The 22,646-nt window shown below is 40.2% G+C and overlaps 2 protein-coding genes across 4 annotated transcripts; both read left to right on the top strand.

Moving 5' to 3' along the window:
• Positions 1-1,289: 1,289 nt before the first annotated feature.
• Positions 1,290-9,043, top strand: ptcd1 (pentatricopeptide repeat domain 1). The gene is made up of 8 exons (XM_041786415.1): positions 1,290-1,901; positions 2,319-2,459; positions 2,703-2,921; positions 2,994-3,095; positions 3,525-4,211; positions 4,353-4,469; positions 4,670-4,852; positions 7,310-9,043. The coding sequence occupies exons 1-8, from the start codon at positions 1,428-1,430 to the stop codon at positions 7,562-7,564; spliced, it is 2,178 nt and encodes a 725-aa protein (XP_041642349.1). The 5' UTR covers positions 1,290-1,427; the 3' UTR covers positions 7,565-9,043.
• Positions 9,044-9,271: 228 nt separating this feature from the next.
• zgc:112980 (uncharacterized protein LOC503706 homolog) lies at positions 9,272-22,143 on the top strand. 3 transcript variants are annotated; one of them, XM_041784477.1, is made up of 21 exons: positions 9,272-9,352; positions 10,619-10,760; positions 10,849-10,957; positions 11,836-11,929; positions 12,380-12,530; positions 12,632-12,743; positions 14,446-14,571; positions 15,127-15,189; positions 15,286-15,408; positions 15,490-15,645; positions 15,759-15,812; positions 16,031-16,257; positions 16,334-16,413; positions 18,406-18,495; positions 18,592-18,669; positions 18,754-18,858; positions 19,463-19,562; positions 20,838-20,910; positions 21,086-21,093; positions 21,177-21,237; positions 21,790-22,143. In XM_041784477.1, exons 2-21 carry the CDS (start codon positions 10,628-10,630, stop codon positions 21,794-21,796), a joined length of 1,950 nt encoding a protein of 649 aa, XP_041640411.1. In that variant the 5' UTR covers positions 9,272-9,352; positions 10,619-10,627; the 3' UTR covers positions 21,797-22,143. The 3 variants fall into 3 exon arrangements, with proteins under 3 accessions (XP_041640411.1, XP_041640412.1, XP_041640413.1); XM_041784478.1 differs by lacking the exon at positions 21,086-21,093; XM_041784479.1 differs by lacking the exons at positions 20,838-20,910; positions 21,086-21,093.
• Positions 22,144-22,646: the final 503 nt, after the last annotated feature.

The raw sequence follows: 22,646 nt of genomic DNA, 5'->3' as shown, positions 1-22,646 counted from the left end.
GGGTGTTGTGGGACCAACTGGATGAAACACCAGTGCAGGCAGGTCTCCCTTTGACAACCCAGTAATGTCCTGGCTCTTGCTGCCCATCAGTCAACACAGCTGACTTGAGGGGGCTAATGACAAGAGCTGAATTGCATGTAGGGGTCTCTTTACTAGATGCACTTCCTTTCCCTGATTTATTGTCTACTACTTCAGACAGTCAAATGCCCACATATTCTTGATTCATCTCTTACAAAGTGAAACATTTCAAACCTTTTTTGTATCAATTTTGATGATCACAACTCAAAGCTCACAAAAACAAGAAAACTCACTATCCAGTAGTCCACTGTTTTCAGTTTCAAGTCCCAAGTCAGCACTGTCAGCCATCTACCAGGAGATTTTAGAGCACTTCATGCTTCATGCTGACCAACTACTGAGAGCTTCTGAGTGATTTTTCTCTTTATATAAGAAACGTAGTACTCTTATTCTCCTCAATTTCACAGTGACCTGTTTTAAAATTAAATCCCAATTTTTTTCTGATAAAATACAAAGTTCAACTCATCAGCTGAGGGTTGTGAATTAAGTTTCCCAATTAAATATCTTCTTAATGAGTTTTTCATTATTCAAAGCTGCACTATTTCACATTGGTGTCTGACATTTAACAAAGTAAGACTTCTGTGTTTCAAAACATTTACAAAAGAGGGTCTTTATAACCTTGCATAGCAGATGGATACGCCCGTCTCCGTGTTTTTTCACTGGCGATGTGGATGTGTGAAACAAATCCATCTGGCGTGTCAGGTTAGGGTCTTTATGAGTTAGATTGTTTCATTCTGCGACTAAAGGGAAGTTTTTCCAACATTTCCTTAATTTTTACTAAATTCCCTGGTGTCATACTTGAAACTATATCTTTTTTTTCTAAATTTAAATGATCATGAAAATGTTATGATTTACAGATTTGCTCTATTTTGTTTTTTAAAAACTTTTATGTCCATTCAAGCCGACTAGAAACACAGACAGCCATTTTTGACCAGCAGATGGCAGTAGCGTGCAGTTATGTCAATCGATGTGACGTCTTAAGCAACTCAACAGCCAGGCGTGCTAATCAATTGCTGATAAAGTCGGTCAGAATAGGACATTATATCCAAATTAAAGCTTACAACTACATATATGGCCATATGTAACTATTGGTATGGATTTAAATCAATATTGTTTTTTATATTTCTGCCGTGGACCAAAGTGATGAACTGAAAACTTTCTTATTATCGTTTGATGTCTATTGGTTAGGTCTTGGCTGGATAGTGTCACTAAAACATGGTGGCGTGTAGGCAGCATGTGAGAAGCTTAGAAGCTACACTAGTTTACAGTGTTAATGTTATAAACAGACTCAGTTTGCTTTGAATTAAGGAAAGGGTATTTTTTGAATAACTGCTGACACAGATTTACAGAAGATGTTGACGTCTGCTGCCTTATCGTGTATGCGGAACGGGAGGAAAGTCTCAGTTCCTGTAGCTAAGTTATCCTTCTCAACGGTTAAGAAGTCACCCAGAACCCTAAATCTGACAGGGGTACCAGATCATTCACGACACCTACCTCCCAGCCTCCTCACATCAGCCTTCTCTCCGCGGCTTGGACTAACATCCAGATCTGTGTTCATATCAGCCGCTTGTCATGGAGGTACTGACTCCCAGGTTGACCCTTTGGTCCAAGCCGAGAGCGAATCACCGGACCAGGGGAACTTCGGCGCCCTATCCGCTGACATGTCGTCCAGAAGGTCTTTTAGGAAAAGCAGCCCTCAAATCCGGGATCTAAGACACGACGAGGACGGTGAGGAGGAGCCGGAGAGACCTCACAGGAGGCCCGTGAGGAGAAACACACCGTACTGGTACTTTTTACAGTGTAAGAAGCTGATCAAGGAAAACAAGGTCAGTACATCTGAGCACTTCTGTCTGCTAACTTTCAATATCTCATTTTATGTGTAAACCTTATTATATCACAGGTTCAAGCTATATATCTTAATTCTCTTACATGCTCTACTTGCAGAGGTCAATGATCACGTGATTTAGTGTCACCAAATTACCGAAAATGTATTCCCATAATGAGAAAAATTTTTTATAATATTCTTATAAAAGATTAAGAAATTATTTAACCATTATTATTCTAACATGATTGTGCCCCACTAAACAAACCAAGGCCTATAGAGACATGGGTTGATGAGTTTAGTGTGGAAGAACTTGACTGGTCTGCACATAGTCCTGATCTCAACCCCGCTGATAGTGTCCAGCTTCATAAATTTTTTTAATTGTGTAAGGAAATAACTTAACCATGTCCTCCCCTGACAGCTTCAGGAAGCTCTGGATCTGTTCAGCGGAAACATGCTGCAGGAGGAGAGGCTACAGCCGGAGGAGTTCAACTACTCAGTCCTGATAGGAGGCTGTGGCCGAGCTGGACAGCTCAAGAGGGCCTTCAAACTCTACAATGATGTAAGAGTACTTTATTTATACACTTTCTCTTTGTTTGCATGTTCCAGCAACATTTTATTATTTATAAAATTATACTCCAGACCTCAGGTCGGTGTAGAACTTCACAAAACTGAAATTAAAAAAGCAAACTTAAATTGTCTGAAACTGTGATATTTGAATATGTTTCAAACCACGTTTATATTATACAGCAGAGGTGCTTTATTACTGTAAAACTCATAATCATGATTATGTTTTTTCTTCTAGTTGAAGAAGCGAGGCCTTGAAGCTTCAGATGCTACCTACACCGCCCTGTTCAATGCTTGTGCCGAGTCGCCGTCCAAACAAGCCGGCCTCCAGCAGGCGCTGAAGTTGGAGCAAGAACTTCGGCGGAAAAACTACCCTCTCAGCACCATCACATACCATGCTCTTCTGAAGACGCACGCCATCACCAACCACCTCCAGGCTTGCATTCACACAATCAGGGTGAGACATGCTGTGACACTTCTAGGAAGATTGATGGGCTGATTTGTGTTTAAACAAGTTTGAATTTTGCAGGAGATGCTGCAGAATGGCCATGTGGTGACTCAGGAGACTTTTCACTACCTGCTGATGGGCTGTTTGAAGGACAAAGAAACTGGATTCAGACTTGCTTTACAGGTAAATACATAATGTAGACACTTGGAAAGATCACCAGTTTAGCTCAGTGGGTAGAGCAAGCACCCATGCACTGATTCACATTTCAGCAACTTATAGGGAATTTTGACCATAGGTATACCTTCCAACATAATGCATTCATTTTTAGTGTAGCTGCACCCCTTAAAAATAGCACCCGCCTACACATATCCCACCTGTGAAGAGTAGCAGCCAAGGCGGCATTTATGCTTATATATCAATGATTAAGCATGATGTGACAATTTTTGTTTATTCCGTATAACTGAATTAACTTTAGCCTGTATCAATGAAGAGGCTTGAATGTGAACTCATAATTTAAGATACAGTATTTAAAAAAAAATACTGAGGCACTTAAATTTTGAACTCTTATGCATGCCTTAAGTCTTAAGTTGCCTCAACCCTTCAATTTTTCAGGTTTGGCGACAGATGGTGAGGTCAGGGATCCAGCCTGACACACAGAACTATAACCTGCTCTTACGAACTGCAAGAGATTGTGGGATTGGCGATCCTGCCCTTGCCTCTCGTGTGCTTCTGAGTCCTGGCAGGACCTATGAGAGGGAGGGAGTGTCACATGTAAAGACAGAGAGTCAACAAAAGTGTCTGATAGACATTGATCTTCTTGAGAGGCAGCTGTTCATCCAGCCTGATCCACTCGGTGACGTTCATCATGGCGGCAGATACGGCGAGGAAACAGAGGAGGAGGAAACTTACAGCGGGAAAGACTCATCACACTTGGTACCAGTCAGACAAACTGTCTCCCTGTCTGTTGACTCAGCTGCTGATTTTTCTTCAGCTCCAAATCTGCTCAGTGTTTTTGAGGGTAAGACGGGTGGCGTGGTCTCCCTCAGCATGGTGGATGGGGCATCAGATCGTCTTGCCCTCATTGGAGGAGCTGAAGGATTCCTGGAGAAGATGGAGGCTAACAGTTTCAGCCCAGACCTCAGAACTCTGACCCTGCTGGCTGACACGATGCAGCCGGGCTACACGTCTCTGCAGGCGCTGCTGAAGGTTGCCAAACAGCACAAAGTGAAGCTCGATGTTGCATTTTTCAACTCTGTGATTCGCAGAGCAGCCAGAGCCGGTGACCTAGAGGGAGCAAAGGTACACAGCCACTCTCTCTATCTCTCTTTATCAAACAACTGTATCAATCGGATCCCTTTTTCAGGCATGTGTAGGCCCAGTTTAAAGAGAGAAAACTCCACTTGTTCTTAGTTGTATGTTGTGCTTCTTCCGTCTCTCCAGGCTGTGCTGAGTGTGATGCGACAGCGTCATGTAAGCGTAGATGTGCAGACATTTGGAAGCCTGGCGTTGGGCTGTGAGCGAGAGAAGGACGCTCTACAGCTGCTGAAAGACATGGAGGTGATGAAACAAATTTTATCTGTAAAAATACGGACAGATGAACCCCCAAAGTTCTATAACTGCTTCTTTTTTTGGTTTTCTGTCTTAAATCTAGGAAATTTGGAAAGTGCTGCCCTAATGATGTATAGCAGTAAACATAAAAGCAGCAGTGACAGTAGAAGAAGACCTTAACCTTGCTTTTTTTCACATTTTCTTCACAGGAGGTGGGACTCAGGCCAAATGTCCAGGTTTTCTCTGCTCTGATTGGCCGAGCAACACGAAGACTGGATTATAGCTACCTTAAAACGATCCTGAAAACTATGAGCACTATGAAGGTGTGGCCTAACGAGGTCATCATCAGACAGCTGGAGTTTGCCTCACAGTATCCACCCAACTATAACCAGGTAAGATACAGTTTTCATCTGGTGTTCATATGCATCAATACAGTTCTGAGTATAACTGTATCAATAAATACACAGTCATAAGCATGAATGTGAGGCTTGTAGTGCACTGATTCATCGTGGGTCCCCAACATGCCACAAGCTAGAAAGATGTTGCTCCAAAATCAATCTCGATGGCATTTTTATTTAACGTATATGTATTTTGAGGCTTTTATGCCTTTATTTGCAGTGGAGGACAGTGGATAGAATCAGAAACAGGGATGAGAGAGTGGGGGAGAGACTTGCAGGAAAGGAGCCATAGGCCCAACTTGAACCCTGGGCGTACACGTATGGGGGGTGACCTTACCACTAGGCTAACTGCACCTCTGACAGCATTTCTTTTGTCTGGGACTGGTAATACACCGGAGACAGCTGGAGGTTTTCAGACCCTAGGGACATCCACTGCATGATTCAGACCATCAACAGATCATTTTCCTTTGCGCCCCTGGGAATATGCAAGGACATCCAGAGCAAGACCAGGGTCGTGTAGATCCTCTTCCCCACCTGAGGGTGCCCTCAGACGACTTACGCCCCACATGTACACCTTATGTCTGCCTCAATCATTGGCCCAAATATGCCTTAAAATTCTGCGTAGTACTGTACATGTAAAGATTTTTGTGAATACTGATTACTGGCCAACTCTTTTGTAATCTAAAAGATACAGTAACTTTTGTTGACATGACGAAAAATTAGATCAAAACTATTAAAAATGAAATGATATGGCTCATGGCTACTGTCTTCAAGAGGTCAAAAATGGCTTTAATTAGGCATTAAATATGATATATCCTACACATATTCCCCCTTTATAAACAGTACCTTTGGTCTGAATAAAAATCTAAACTGTTCTTTGGTTAAAATATTATTTGGCTCAAACACCAGAGGAGGTTTCTGACCCTGTAGAAACTGGCTCTTAACAGCCTTCCCTCAGAATGTTTGGTTTTGGTGTGTGTCTCTGTTACGGCCTCTTAAAAAATTTATTAATTTTAACCAGAAAAAAAATAAGGCTCTTACCAAAAGAGATCATAACATATAAAAGGACACAGACGAAGGATTTGAGTTTCAAAATAATCCAAGCTTTATTTTAAACAAACAAGCAGCAATTAATTAATTAAACATTAAGTAAATCAGTGAAATGAAAAGGGCTGCAGCCGCTGGCCAAAAAGAACAAAAGAGGGGTGGTGGACTGGCTAACCACGCAATGGGCCATTGGACCAGCAACCACCCCTTACTAAAACTACCTAACCCAAAAGAACTACCTATTTAATCAAGAAAAGAAAACGAGAAAACAGGACTTCCGACGACTACAGCCAAACTAAAATAACAAAACCCAACAATCTAAACATGTATGGGGGAAAAGAAAGAACGAGATAACCAAAACACTAGGATAAACCGAATTAACTAATACTCAACGAAAAGAGAAGGTTAATGAAATCAAACCTCCTCACACGCCTGTCCATGAGTGTCACAGTGCCTGGTTCAGCTCTGCTCTGCCCTCTCTGCTCCCCTGCCACTCTAAATACTCCCCTCCTCCACCCTGAGTGCTAACAACACTCAGGTGTGCTGCAGCCCGCAGGTAGAGGGAGGAGGGAGACCAGAGAGCCAGGGAGAGAGAGGGCATGCAGCACTCCAGGACGCACGTAACAGTCTCTTTAAATGCAAATGATTTGCTGCTAATCCCGCCCCTCACTCTTCCGTGAGGTTTGCTGATTTGAGTACAGCTGTGTGCTACCATGGCTGTGGGTGGAGATACCAGTTTAGGGGCACGTATTGATCAAATTGATAAAATTACTCGTCGTGATGTCCCAGTAGGCACAGATTCTAAACATACCATCAGGTTTCACGTTTTCAGACACAGGCGAACCAACAGCGAAGACTGTATTGGCTTACGTTTCTTTTTTATGGGTCTGTCAACAGTGTGGATGCTCAAATATATGTGCAGAAACACAAAAAGTATGTTTTTTATATGAGCCCTTTAAGACCAAGCCATTCTCTGTCTAAAAACACTGCATCTGGGGCCACAGTGGACTTGTTGTTAGTTCACGTGCTGTTTTCAGAGGCTGCTGTTCTTAAAGTCTGTAGCCTGGGTTTAAACCTGACTTGTGGCTCCATCCCAACATTTTCCCAGTTCTCCTTCTTCCCAGTTTCCAACTCTGACCACTTCCCTGTCTCTCTAGCTAAGGCTTAAAAGTCTAACTGATTTATGCCTATGCTTTCCAGCATAAAAAGGGCATGACTAGATGAGAAGTACATTTCAGCATATATGTAATTGTTTTTAATTGTGCAGTAGGAGAAAGGATGTTTTGATAATATTAAATGTTGCTGTGGACCTTAAAACAGTATTAAAATATAAAAATTTGTTTAGTATAATTAATACCTTATCCTTCATCTCTTCCATTCCTGCCTTTTTCTTCCGCTTCCTAGTACAAGTCTAGAAACAACTACCTGATCCAAATCGACGGTTTCCGTGGTTACTACCAGCACTGGCTGAGATATATGCCTGCTCAGAGCGCCGAGGATGAGCAGGCGAAGCTGAAGACGGAGCCAGACGCTGCAGTGCTGAAAACAGAGACTACAGACGGACTGACAGAGAGCCAAAGAAACCCAAAAGCAGAAAGGAAATTTAACACTCGTAAAAAGTACAAAACGAGCAGCTCCACTCTGCAGCAGCACTCATGAATGTATTTAACTCTTTGCATCCAGCTCTATCAACTCAGATGGACTTTGAATTAAACACGTAGCTTGTGGGAGTGAATTTGTTAAAATATGTATGTTTTTGTAATATATATTGTAATAATGTGAATAGATCAGAACGTGATACTCGAGACATTAGAGTTTATCTTGACATCTTGTTGCATTATGTTATTAAACATAATGTTTTAAAGAAGTGTTAAGTTGCTGAGTGAATAGTGGCCTTCTTAAATTGGCGGCTTGTTTTCACCTAACCTTTTTACCCAGAGACTTGATGAAGAGAAATAATATAACTATACTAATGAGACAAATTTCCCTAATCCCAAGTCTAGCATAGCAGCTAGCCTTAAAGGAAGAAAATGCTTTAAATTTAAGTTGTTCTTATATCATTTGCAACATCATCTCACATACTGCATATGCCTCTTATTTCTATTCATGAATCTTTCACTTCCAGCGACTAGACCAATTTACTTGGACCAATCGGGACTTGAACCAGTGCTTCTGTTTTCAGCCCAAGTCCTCAAAAACTAAGCTACTGTCGCTCAAATTACAACCATTAATCGAAATGTACTAGTTATAGGTTGGGACACTGTTTAAAATGTAAATAAAAATAGAATGCAATGACTTTCAAATCTCATAAACCCATATTTTATTCGCTATAGGGCACAACATTACATAATATCAAAACATTCAATAAATCTGGAAAAATACCAATGAAAAGGACAAGGCCGAAGGTCAATATGGGATGCTTGTGATGTTTGTGCCCTCAGATGTCACTGCATTAAAAACAGTCATGGTTCTGTTCTGGAAATCACTTCATGGGCTCAGGAACATTTCCAGAAATCAATGTCTGTCAACACAGTTTATCGTGCCATCCACAAATCATAGTTAAAGCTGTCTCATGCAAAGAAGAAGCCATATGTGGATTTGATACAGTAATGTTGCAGTCTTCTCTGGGCCTCAGTCCATTTTAAATGGACTGAGGCAAAATGGAAAACTGTTCTGTGGTCAGATGAATCAAAAATCTGACCTTCTCATTGGATGCCCTGTCCTGCTTGCTGAGTCAAGTGAGGCCTGCAGGTCTTTAGATGTTGTTCTGGGCAATTTTATGACCTCCGGCCACTTCTGGGAGATTCGTAACTCATGCTTAAGTGTACTAACTTGGTTTAAGCGGTGGGACAATGCTCTAAAACTCACCAGCAAGTCCACCTGTGAATGGAGTAAGAAAAGAAATGAAGGTTTTGGAGCTGCAAGGAACTTAAATCTGATTGAGATGCTGTGGCATGCCCTAAAACAGGCCCTGTAAGGACAAAATCCCTCCAATGTGGCCGAATTAAAACAGTCCTGCAAAGAAGAGTGGAACAAAATTCCTCCATGGTGATGTGAAAGACATGAGGCCTGCAGCTGTTGTCCCAAAGGTGGCAAAACCATCAGGTTAAGGGGGCAATTATTTGTTCTCATAGGGCTAGCTAGGTTTGGATGGCTTTTTTTCTGTTAATAAATTAAACCATCATTTGAAAACGGCATTTTGTATTTACTCAGGTTATCTTAGTCTAATAGTATTTTTTGTTTATCTGAAACATCCTACATGTGCGAGTCCCTGTGGTTTGCTCTCTTTGCGTTCCTACAGTGCACTAGGTGGCAGTAGTACTCTTTTTTTTTTTTTCCTTTAAATACCAACAAACAGCCGGCGAACAAGAAAGCTGACGTCACATCCGGGTTGATTTGAGTGTGTCTTGCGCCAAAAAAAAAAGTTTCTCTGCACAGCAAACAAAGGTAAGAAAACTACACTAAAACATCAATTTAAACACACTTTAAGCGATGTGAATTATTGTAGTTTATAGTAAAGACGAAAAGCACCAGCATTGATAGTGTCGACAAAATCTGCGACTGTTTTTTAAAATTATTCTAGCTAAGTTTCGATCTCTTAAGAAAGGAAAGCAAATGTTAGCTCGACTTAAGGCAAATGAAGTTTGGTCAAGGCTGTTAAGAAAGCTAAAATTGATAGGATGATACAGTAGTTTCGTTTTAAAATCGCTTTAACTTCATGTTAGATGCCTGCTTTGGGTTGCACCAGCTGTACCTTAGTTCAAACGTCGCCTAGTTTAAACCTCAGTTCTTACTGACGGTGGAGTTAACGGTCTCCTAACATTTAAGGTGTCGCACCAGCTGTGATAGTTTCAACGTAGGCTTAAGTTATAACTTAGGTCTCACATCTATCCCCTACTAGGTGTTAAGTCCTACGTAGAGTATAGCTGTCATGGTGATAGCTCTGAGAGACGGGATAACCCGGAGGTTGACGAGGACTTGAGGATTTTAAGGGCAATTTGGTGTCAGAACTGCATGCTCCATGATCAACAGTACTGTTGTTTTTACATGCACCGCCGTCCAATGTTAAATTATCTGGTGTAATTAGCGATTTCCCCGCTCGATGTTGTTGGTGTTATTTTATATTGGCTCTAGGTTTAGGCTGTAGGCTTCAATCTCAAATATAAAATACGCCTTGTCATATTTTCGTCCACACTGGACGCTGTGTGAGGATTAACGGTAGTGGGCATACGTTATTTTTAGCCGTTAGCATCTGTAGCATCCACGGGGTTAAAAATGCTGATTGGCTAAAGTGAGAGAAAACTTCATATCTGAGACAACGTTTTGGTTAGTTTGGACGTAAATCTCTACTAGTTAAGATCAACCTTACGTCTCTGTGGTGCAACTTAACAATGACACAACTTAAGTTAGAGCTTAACTAGTTTCAAAGTGGGTAGATTTAGTGAGGACTTTACACCATAACTTAAGGCAGAAGTTGCATATCTGGTGCAACCATAGACATGATATATATTATGTATATATTGCAACAGGCTGTTTCATAGTATTATACGCCTGTACTCGATTGTTGCTAACAAACAAGCAAAGCAATTAAAGCAAATCATGAATGATCTCTTCTGTGTGTCTACCTAATTTGGTACCAGCGTCATAAAACAAAACTAAATGAATGCATATCTTCAACTTTATGAGTGCCATTTCTTTCCATTTCTTTGCCAGACATTTCTGATGTGTACCACAGTGGATAATGCTGAAATAATCATCCTCAGTGATGATGAGGAGGAGGATAAAGAAGACTGTTACACCTCTTGCAATGAAACCTCAGTGCTCATTGTGGAGATGGAGGAAGTGAAGAAGAATGGTGATAGATGCATTCGCATTCAATGCCAGCTTGTATGTGGAGATTAAAGTGTCTGTATTTTGACCACTGCTCTTTCTTTGTGTTTCAGAATGTGTTTTATCTGCCAGCGCTCTGGAAGAAGACCTGGTTGTCACCTTCTCTCGTCGTGCTGAAGTGCTGCCTCATGCACGCTACGATTGTCCCATACATCCTTTCATGTAAGCCCATCACCAGAAAATCAGCCCAATCCCAAACTGCTTGTTTGGGCATCGAAGTAGGAGTCAACTGATTATCAGCCTGGCTGGTTAATGGGGCCATCATTCAGTTTTTATAGTATTATCTATCAGTTTGTTTCTTACAGATCGGCGATAAAAATTAATAAACTAAAAATACATTATCTGATTAGCTTGACATCATATACAGCCTTTTCCTGAAGTTTTAGGGTTGTAGGGCGCTAAGGATTCATCACGGGCCAACACGCCACTACCTCGGGCTGGGGTTGTTTGACATACAGTATAACCAGGACCATACCCTAAGACATGCTTCCTTGCCACATCCACCTTTTGCTCCACCCTGAAGGAGAAAAAAGCCAACCTCCAGAAATTACTTGTATTTCTGTCATTACAGCAAAAATGTATTTTTGCACAGTATCAGTGTCAGAAAAAAACATGATACTTGGAGAATATTTGATCCAAAAATGCTCCAAATGTGCTGTAAATACCCACAACAGTAATAACATGGCAACATTTTGTCACTTTAACTAATTCTATGCCTGTGCTTTTTTGGATTACCGTGAATTCTCAACTTAAGTGAACATTAACATTTGTTTATATTCAATATGGGACTGCTCTATCATGTTTTTTTGTCACCAAGTTTGCAAATAACTCTGGGTAAGTCTCACAGGAAAGGCTGCAGAGATGTAGACTCATGAAAAAAAATTCTCACTGGATTTCAGAGTGGGGCATCACTAAACACCACCCATTTACTGGGAAAGTACCTGAAAGTCTGAGGTTGTGGGGTCTGGCATTACTAACTATAAAATACTGACCCAGTTTTTATGAAGATTTTAACACTGACTTTCCTCTATCCTGTTTAGGGCTACAGATAATGAGGTTGGTGCTCCAGTGGCTGACAACAAGCTCTTTTGTGATCAGTGCTTCTGTTACATCTGTGACAAGCTGGCTTCATCGGTACGTGTTGATATTGTCTGTAAGCTGCATTCACAGTCCTACGGACTCGCACTTAAAACACATAAAGCACAGAGGCTCCATAACCAGCAAAGAATTTGCAGAATAAATTTTTCAAAATAGTCACTAGTTTGTGGTAGGGATGCACAGATGCATTGGCTTAAGATTGATATTAGCTTTGCTTACAAACATTGGCCACTGGCAAATAAAGTGGGCATGAGCATATATCTTCATGTTTTCAGTGTTAATCTGAAGTGTTCAGTCAATTTTAAAGTTCTCTGGTGTGTCTAGCAGAAAAAGTAACCTGTTGGACAAATAGATCTGCCCTACATTTCACAATCTGTGTGTCTCTAGTTTGAGACATACAGTATAACCGGCAGACAGTAGTTTAAGTTTTAATGACGTCCATATTGAGGTTGTTGATTCCTTTGTGTGTCTATCTGTGTGTGTTAGTGTGAAATGTGGACATACAATGGTGTGTGTCACAGCAACAGCCACAAGAGGAGCGACTTTTGGAGCAACCAAAGAAACACGGCGCTGCTGGGAAGACTGAAGAGTTTCAACCTCACTCTGTCTGAAATAGACGCTCACCTTCGACAAGCTGGTAAACAAAGATCCCATCCACTTCAGTTTAAACCTCCTGTTGTTGAGCAGCAGTGATCACGTCTCATCTCACTGCCCTGGATTTGTCTTTCTCCTCTTTAGAGGTCATGCTTCAGAACTTCAGAAAAGAGCTCTCTGTGTGCTTTTCTGCCTTCCTGACGGGAAAGCCGGCGGAGGACTATGGTCTTACAAACAAGCAGGGTTACATCCATGAGTGAGTGACTGATGGACTGAGCTTACCATCATGACCAAAAATATTATATACTCTGAACAGTAAGACTCACGAATACAGTGTCAATGGTAGAGGTTTTCCTGTGTTTGAATCTGGCCTGTGGCCCTTTGCCTCTCCCCACTCTTGTCCCTGTTTCTGAATCTATTCATTGTCCTCCTCTATCAAATAAAGGCACAACATACCCAAAAATGAATCTTAAAAAAATAAAGATGAAACTGTTGTCATGGTCTGAAAACAAAGTTGAAAATTCTGAGGGTACGATACATAGACTGTAGAAAATATTGGCCAAAGCCTTAGTGAGGTCAACCCTTTGGTGTGACCAACCCCCATAGAGTGTGTACCTTTAAAATCATGAACTATTTTGGCCAAATTATTATTTTTTAGATGTACTTTTGGGCATTTATAGCCTTTATTGATGCAGCTGATAAAGTCAGAAACAGGGATGAGAAAGTGGGGGAAAGACATGCAGGAAAGGAGCCACAGGCCAGCCTTCAAACATGGTTGCCTGCATACATGGGTGTGGCTTACCCACTCAGCCATTTGCAGCCTGACTAAATCATTTTTAACCAGGTTTAAAGACCCTGTAAAGTGAAAATAAATCTGTATTTAGATTTGTTGTAGAACAGGTCACTGTGTTATGAACCCCCAGGTCAAATGTCAGTCAAATTAAACATCTCTAGGTTTATAAAATTAAGCTTCAAAATCATAAAAAATGAGGCAGTAAAATCCGCTCCAGGATGGTGTGGGCATGTCTGTTGAATGAGCTGAAGCCACGCCCACGTAGGAGAAATATGATCCTCTCAGATTTAAAAATTCTACAATCTGAATGGAGGAAAGCACTCATGCTATTAACCTCCTCCTGGAAATCTGATCATTTTAAACTCGTCTATATATAATTAAATCATCAGGCCCCTCAGGAGCCTCGTGAACTTGTGGTTCCACCATGACTATCAGGCTTTGTAGCACATGGTGCATCAAATGTAGACGTGAAGGTGCCCTTCTGTAATTCTTCTCTTGTTCATTACTTTGACAAACAGCTTCATCTCTTCAGCACTCATATTAATTCATATCGATTCTGTAATTGAGTGCTATTAGGTATCCCCATCTTTTTAATTCATTGTGCATTTTGGGAGCACAAGAAGGCACAGCACTAAAGGAGCTTTACATAATTGTCAATGCCGGGTCCCCCCACTGGCTCTGCTGCCCCATTTTCACCTGTAACACCTCTGGTACTACCTCTAACGCCAGCACAGAGGGGGGATCACTTTGTCTCCACTGTTGCACCTCTAGAGCGTTCATAGTAAAGGTGAAACGCTATGGTAACGTAAATATCACAGCCTTCAGTGGCACTGTGAATCAGCCTTCAGACTAAAAGAGCACCCAGTCTTGTAGTCACACGATCTTTTACTTCCTGTTTTACATTTTTTTCTTTTGTTCCCTGTTTTTCTTTACTGTTGTGCTCATTGGGGTTGACTGTTGTGTATTTTTGTCAGTTCTATGCACTTTCAAAGCCCATCTGTAGACAAGCACTACAGATAAGCTCAGGGTCTAATCAACCTTTATATATACTTGAAAAATCATTAAGGGGGGGGGGGTTCCCTAATTTACAATGATGTCGGGTATATCAATGTATTACAGCAGTAAAAATACAGGTACAATTTTAATTTTCATTCTCTTTTTGCAGTTACACACAGGTATACGAGTTAATTTCATCGTTTCTGAACGAGGCAGATAAACTACACAGCAAAGCTGCAGCCATTATGTATCTGGGAGCTGCAGAGGACTTCATCCAGCATTATCACGCATCAGGGTAAAAACAGGAGCACTAGCACACAAACACTGACTCCATTTGACTCTACTAGATTAGTTTAGGATTTTCTTGTCAAAGGTTTTGTAGTTCTCAGGACTTTCTTTAGTGTTGTGTTAGTTAAGGTGTATAGCGAGCCTTGATAATAACTAAAGGTGACAGAAAATACTGATTTTTGTTTGTTTGCTTGAACTGTGTTTTGCTGTGCTAGTACAAAATTGTGAGAGCCAGAGAGTAACCATGAAAAGGTAGGAGAACTAATGCACAAAATATTCTGTTGTTTACAGTTTATCAGTGGGATTAAAAAGGTACAACTTCTCCACTTTAGGATAAAAATCTTGTGTGCTGTTGAAAGTAAAGAGGGTTTTTTATTGTGGAAGTTTACATTAAGAGGGTACTATCAGCAGTGGAAAGAGATGGAAAAAGTACCTTTTACTAAAAGCTAATCAAGGCCATATTGTGCTTCAGAAACAAGGATAAAGTGGCTGGTCCTGCCCTATATTATAATTAATCATATCATTTTTTTATTTCAATGAATACATTTGTTTTTTTCTACAGGACATTAATCCTCCAGTCTCCAACAGCAAATGCAGCTCAAGCCAAAGTGATTTTATTTAATAGGTATGTGGGCACACAGCACACTTAGATCTCATCTGATGTCTTGTAATAACCTAAATTTTGGTGTTTACCTTCATGTTTTGTCGTGGTTTTCTGCAGGGTAATAGCATCGCTGCAGAGACAGATGGTAACAGCTCATTTTACTCCAGACTTCATCCTCAAACTGCAGCAGTTTTATAAGAGATTGTACCTACCTGCTGAGCTGAGGAGCATGAAGAACAGGTGTGTGAGTCTCTAAGGTTACACTTTAAAGCCTTTAAAAATGTTTTTTAATGTATCAACACGTGTTTATGTGTTTTTCAGTCTCTGTGTACGTCCCTGGGATGACGTCCTACTGGTGTCGGTGATGAAAGGGCAGAATGTTTCGGGTGAACGCAAAGAAAAAGGGAAGAAGGACATCCTGGTAGAACAGATGTCAGTAATTTTACTGAGAATAGAGACGCTACAGAAGCAGCAAAGGTACAGAAGGACAGTCTGAGTTATTTATATATTTATAAATGTACATAATCACATTTATCTCTGAAAACTCCCCATGAAACAAGCACAGCTGTGTTTTTTCCGTGTGTCTGCAGGTACCGAGAGCTGTGCCGCTATCTTCGAATTGTCCGGGCAGACAACTCCAAACAGTGAGTGTTTAAATAACCTTTGACATTTACATTGTTTATTTTTATATAGATTTACTGGGTTTGAATTTTCATCCTCTTAACCTTGATTTTGCTAAAAACACTGCACAGCCGACAGTCAGGGCCTGACTTTAAAAAAGTGGCTGTACAATTCACAAAGCATATGCAGGATTTTACTGTACAGAGTTGTTGATTTCTTTTCCTTTTCATGTCTCTGTTAGCCTCAAGCAGATCCAGGACTTCATTCCGTACTTTTTCTGTCTGGCGGGAGACTTTTCGACAGCTGTGTACAGATTCTTCCAGTCAGTGAACACCCCCGCCTCCCGCCTCACCCCTCATCTCTTCCTCTTTTATTTCTTCATCTTTAAAACGGCCACAGCACCCAAAGTGAACGTCAGTCAGATAGATCAGCCGTGTTACTCTGATGCGCCGTGGGAGCCAATCAAAGGTCAGACATTGATCATTCATATCTGTAACCTTTGACCAAACAATATATGGGGAGTAAAACTCTCTTCTGTCTGCAGGTGCAGAGCCTATGAAGCGTGCTGAGCTGGTGAAGTTCGCTCTCAGGGTTCAGAGATGCTGCTCTGCTGTCTACGCTGATGTAAGTCCACAAAACTTATCATTGTTGCTCACAACCCAGAATTTCAAAAAGATGCAGCTTGGGTGTAGAAAATGTTGCTAAACTGTTGAAAAGATTGCTCTTCAGTGTAAGCATCTTACATTCTTACATTTAATGACCGGTCTCTATTCACACACTTCAGTCAAGTCCAGCTTTTTAAGGTTACGCCTGTTCCATCCAGTTGTAAAAGTTAGACCCAGGCATAACTCAAATGGAGCTCAAGTCCAGCTGGTGCACAGAGTACAACAGCAAGTCTGTAGTAGTTTTTGTGGCTCTAATTCAGCTGTAAGCTTACAATCAGGTGAATGATCAGTCAATCTTACAATAACTGCTTTTAACAATAAAAAATGTGTGGATGTGTCAATTTCGGGGCTGGGCAGTTAACCGCAAATTAGATTAAATTACAGTATGGCCTGCTGCAATTTTCAAATCGCAGTCGATGGTGCAAAATTTCCTTAACCTGAAATGTGTCAAAATTCCAGTTTGATGCAGATTTTATGCTCTACAAATTATACAAACACTCAAGTGTCTTTTTATAGAATAGTTTACAAAAATCCTTCTTTTCCTGCTCAGGTATATGATTTTCTCAATCAAAATGAGAATAACGAAAAATGATCATCCCTTTCAGTATAGCAATTGATATCAAATTTGCTATATTAGCCAAAATTTCAAAAACATGTTTTTTTCAGATCTTTTAAACCTATTTTAACTTATCCAATACTGTGCTAAATGATTTATTACTTGTATTTGTTGAATGATACATAATTTAAAAAAGCCTAAAAATAGTCATATTAAGTTGTGTCGCATTTTGGGGAAAAAAATGCAATTGTTTTATTTTTGTTAATTATTCAGCCCTATTCAATATCTGCTTGAATACGTTAGAAAATATCTGCAGATTTTTTTGGTTGTTATTCTCATAGTAAGACAACTATAATTTCTTTATAGCCATCCCCTTTCCCCTTAACCTACAAAATTGGAATAATGTGTAATGTATATGCCAGGACACCTTACCACACCACAAATTATTCAACACCAATGCCATAATAATGTCTCTTCTTGATTTTATTTACTCATTTCTTTTTTACGTTTGTTTATTTGTTTGCATATTTGTTTTGTTGACTTGATTGATTTTTGTCTGTTTTTGTTCTGTCTTCTTGTTACTCTATGTATGTACACTTCATCACCAAAAATAAATAAATCTGCAGATTGGTGAAAAATACAAAATTGTTGATCCCTAAACGTGTATTTTTGTAACTATCTTATATGTGTTCATGCTGTGTCAGATTACATGAGGCATTAAAATACTTGAAATCATCAATCCACCAGCCTAAATATGAACCTATTTAGGTTGAATATCTATCTCACTTCAAAATAACACATCTAACTCTCGGCTAAGATTATAATTTCATTCATTTATCACCTGAATCTTGTAAGTCTGTGACTGAACCTCAGAATGTAAGACTTAACTCTTCAAATCTTTTGATATTATGAATTCATCTCAAAATCTATCTTTTTACTTTTTTGTGGCCCTGTGAGGCCAAACGTCATACCGTACTTAAGCAGTGTAACTCTTTTTTTCTTTAAAAATAAGTTTTCTTTTTTTTTTTTTTTTAAAAAAAGCTTTTTTTTTTTAGATTGAGAACTTAAAGTACGTGGACCTTCTACTGTTGCTGGTTGCCATGGTGAATCATTGTATCTGGCTTCCATTGATGATGGCTTGTCATGGTCGTGTTGCCTACACTGAACTCTGAGTGAACCTTCTCAGTGTTGATAGAACTAACTCAGATTTGAAGTGGGCCCCAGAATTCATCCTGTTGTTTTTGTCAAACAACAAGTCTGTTGTTTCAAAGAACACCATTTGAGTCCTTGTGACAGCAATTCTGCATACCTTTGCCTTTTTATATTTATACTTAAATAAAGTATTTCCAAGTTTCTCTGTTTGTATTTATGCGTTTTTGTACCTGTGTGTTCCAGTCTCAGTGTTGGGCCACTCTACTCTCACTCGTAAACACGCCTTCTGGTTCCCTCGCTGCTCTTCCTGAACCAAGCCCACGGTTTCTAAATGTACGTATTTCTTGGTTGTAACACCCCACTTGGCATAAATTTCCTTTGCTTTTATAATTTCTTTTTTTTTTTTCTTTTTTTTTGTCTGCGCTCCAGGAGGCGAAGGATGTTGTGCATACGATATTACTCAACATGACTGTGCATCACATGCATATCCCACATGTCTTTGTGGAGGTAATCATACATGACAACACAGAAACCTATTAGAAAGTAGGTAAGATTTTAAAAACTGTTAATCATATGTGTTTGTGATTCCAGGTGTACCCCGATCAGGCCTTGTTGCTGTTGGCAACAGGAGCTTTAGCTTTCAGGATCGCTGCCGGTGCACTGAGTCCAGCTCTGCCTGTGCTCAATACGTTTCAGGTAACGTGGCCTTCTGTTCCTTCGACTATGTTACAACCATTAATGTCTAAAACTTTGGCACAAGTAGCCACTTATATAGTGGGCATGTTCAGAGATGAGGGTCCCAGAGTCACAGTACTTAGAATTAAAACCTCAGGGTGCACTTGTAGTTGAGTGGTTAAGGCACGTACCATATACGCGGGAGGCCCGGATTCAAATCTGGCCTGTGGCACCATTTGCCACATGTCTCTCCCCGTTCTTTTCCCTGTTTCCGAGTCTATCCACTGTCCTCCTCTATCTAATAAAGCCACGTAAAGGCCCAAAAATAAACCTTAAAAAAAAAAAAGAAGAAGAAGAATTAAAACCTTCTCTATTATTTGTTTTTAGGGGTTCCATTAAAGTCCCTGTTAAATTATTTAATTTATTTAATTTATTCCTTGTCATTTTAGTGAAACACTGCAAGGGCAACACAGCGACAGTTATAGACATTTATTCAACCCTTAATGTACTTCTGTGGCTGATACCTCATCAAACAATTGACTTCTTAACAGAAGAAAATTTTATTTCTTCTATAATTTAATGTGTTTAACAGCCATAAAGCTGAAATTTAACTTCTGTTTTTCAGAGACACATTTGGGCTCTTGAGTTGCTGTGGGAGACTTTGTCTGTGGAGCGTCTCAGCTCCTTCGTACAGGAGGTCACACAGGAGAGTGGAAACACAAGAGGTAAACAGTCAATGAACAGATTGATTTGAGTCTCTGGTAGTTTTAACCATCCATAGAGGTTTTTTAGGTTTTTCTCAGCAAGTGTATGATGTTGTTTTAAACCTTTGGTGACCTCTAGTGGAATTATGCAGGAATTGCATCAACTTTTAACATCAGGGCTCAGCGATGTCTTGACTGTGCTTTTACTAAAGCTGGTGTGCAGACATGCACTCCTTATTTCGTAAAATTCCCTGAAATATTCCTGGTTTGCCTGCAAATTCATGCAGCGCACAGTGGGAGGCTTTACTTTCAACCTTTCAGGTTCTACTTAATACTAAAATAATTGCAACCTGTTATGCAATTATGTAACTGCACAGCTTGGCATTGCGATTGCAATGAGATTAATTGTGCAGCACTAGTGTGAAGCTGTTTTATAACATGAATAATAATCTCTCATGGTAAGTGGTTTCACCCTCGCATGCTCACTTGCTGTGTAATTTCGTGGATATTTCCTGCTGCATTCACACAGCAGCCCACCCTGACTTCACGTGAAGTTTCACTTTTATTTGTGTGTTTGACTTTGATTTAGAGAGCTGCTATGAGTTGCACCAGCTGTGTGATAGTTCAGATGTAGCCTAGTTCTTATTTATGTTTATTATCTACTAATATTTAAGGTTGTTCACCAGCTGAGATAGCTTTGACGCAAGTTCTAACTTAAATCTTAAGTCTTCTGTAAAATGTGGCTCTCATGGTGAAAGTTTTGAGAGGTGGGATAACTTGAAGGATGATGACCTGAGGATTTTGTTTTTAGCAGTGCGTTCTCCATGATAAGTGATTGTGAAGTTTTCCATGAGTGGAAATAATTTCTGCCAACCACAGTTAAATTATCTTGTGTTGGTTGCCATTTCACCGTTTCACCCCTACCACACTGATCTATAAATCCACAGTGGGTTTAGTTGTTTACCAGTTCCTAAACCCTCTCACCGCAATGTAGATTTCATAAATGCCCTGCAGACATTGTAGGGACTGGCTTGACCGTTGTTTTTCAGATAAAGTTGGCTTGACTGACTAAACACAATCATGGCACAGTTGGAGTAGTGCAGCCTTAAAGACTGGTTAAAATCAGAGGAAGCAGACGCCCATGCAAGGCTCTGATGGCCCTTAGCTTTAAAATGATGCTATGTCATTGCTCTGAGACTATAACTATGCTCTATTTTATAAAGAGCTGTCATCTGTAAGATAAAACTTGACCCATTGCAAGAAAAGATGGCCACCCTTTTTGTGTTTCTCTTGTAGATGGGAGTGCTTACTTATCCCTTCTTCATGCCAGACTGCCCACTCTGTCGTCTTCAACAGAGGGCTGGGACCAGTGAGTCAAATTTTAACTTAATGCCTGCTCAAACAAAACACTGGAAGCCTTTACAGATACTTTCCATAAGAGTTCCACTATTTCTTTCTGTTATTGTTGACAAAAGTTGGGGAAAACTGTGTTTCTGATCTGTTGCCTTGTTTTCCATGGCCTCTGTTGATGTGGTGGGAATCAGCAATTACTGTAAGTCCTTCTATCACATGTGGTGATCCTTCAAGGTCATCCTGATTGTTGTGGTATTTTTTAAATGTCCTTTCCTCCTGTAGGCAGTCCAGCAGCCATTGAACTCTGCTCTGCACTAGTGACAACCCTCTCACATCCTCAGCCGTAAGTCCAACAACTCTCATCAGCTTATCTTTCCTTCTGAGTCTGTTTTTTTGTCTTTCCCAGTTAGATTCTGAGGGAAAAGACTCCTTAAAATAAAAAAATTAGTTAGCATTTTTCCACTTGTAGTCCTGTAAAGTCTCCTTTTTCAAGGTTTTTGTTTAATTTCCTGAAATTGGGTCAATGATTATCACAAGATTAAGAGATTTTGTTTCCACAGAGCTTATTTCATGCCATAATCTTAACCCCAATAAAAAATCCCATTAGCATTTGAGGGAGCCCCAGCCATGCTAACCTCTGCTGTAGAAAACAAAAGCCACCATATTTGCAGACCGTATACTGTCCCGGCTATTGAATTGATGGGTCACATTTTTAAAAGCAAAACAGCTGATAAGGGTAATCTGCTCTCTCTCAAGACTTACTACTGCTTCATCTTTCTATCTGAAGAAGAACAATGATTTTTGAAGTGTTGTTCTTCCTTTTGGGCTTATTTTTATTTGTATTAAAAGAAAAATCATGCATTTTATCATTGTGTGCTTTGTGTTGTTTTCATAGGTCATAACTTGGCCGTGCCGGTGCTGGAGGTCCTGGCATACATTGAGGTCACGGCGCAGTTTTATCCAGCCTGGAGCAACACAGAAGGACTGATGAATGAGCGCGTGGAGGTGCGACTTTAGAATTTAACAGAGAGACCGGATCTCAGTGGACTGGTGGAAAAACATTAAAAGATTGAGTCACTTTATACTGCTTCTTCTTTAACTGCCTTAATTTAAGAGTTCTGTTTATTTGCTGACAAAACATCTTTTTACTTTGCATATTGACAAGTTGGTGTTTAAAAGGTGAAGTTGATTGTTTTAAATGTTTTATGAACCTTTGTTACAAAATAAAGAGAAAAATAGTTTAACTGTACCGTTGGGGTCCTTTTTTAAGCTTAAACGGGATCTCTCAACATTTGGGCACAAACTTTTAAATCTTAAAGAGGACATATTTTACCCTTTTAAGACAAGTTTATATCGGTCTCAGAGGCCCCCAAAACATGTCAGTGAATTTTGTTGCAAAAAAAACACTCCAGGATTGGATATTTGTATGCCAAAAAAGCCCTCTTTTTCAGCCCTACTTAGAACAAGCTGTGTCTGTGGCTTTAAATGTTTCTGAGCTGTCTGACTCCGCCCCTCTCAGGAAATGGATGTGGCTCTACTGATCCTCAGCTGGCAGCTGAGAGGAGAATCAGGAGAGGAGGTTGAACCTTTCTCCCAAGTGGTGAGGTCCAACCGAACCTGGGGGCAGTCCTAACTCCCCACATGACATCGTGAGGGGAAAATTAGAGAATGGCTTGTATTTTGCACACATTTTCTGAAAGGTGGAAAAAATGAGGGGGGAGGGAATGGATTTTTCTGGTATTTGAGGGGATT

This window comes from Cheilinus undulatus, linkage group 4, assembly GCF_018320785.1.
Source record: "Cheilinus undulatus linkage group 4, ASM1832078v1, whole genome shotgun sequence".
NCBI lineage: Eukaryota > Metazoa > Chordata > Actinopteri > Labriformes > Labridae > Cheilinus > Cheilinus undulatus.
The sequence above is the reverse complement of the archived record's forward strand: the minus strand, read 5'-3'. Positions and strand labels throughout refer to the sequence as shown.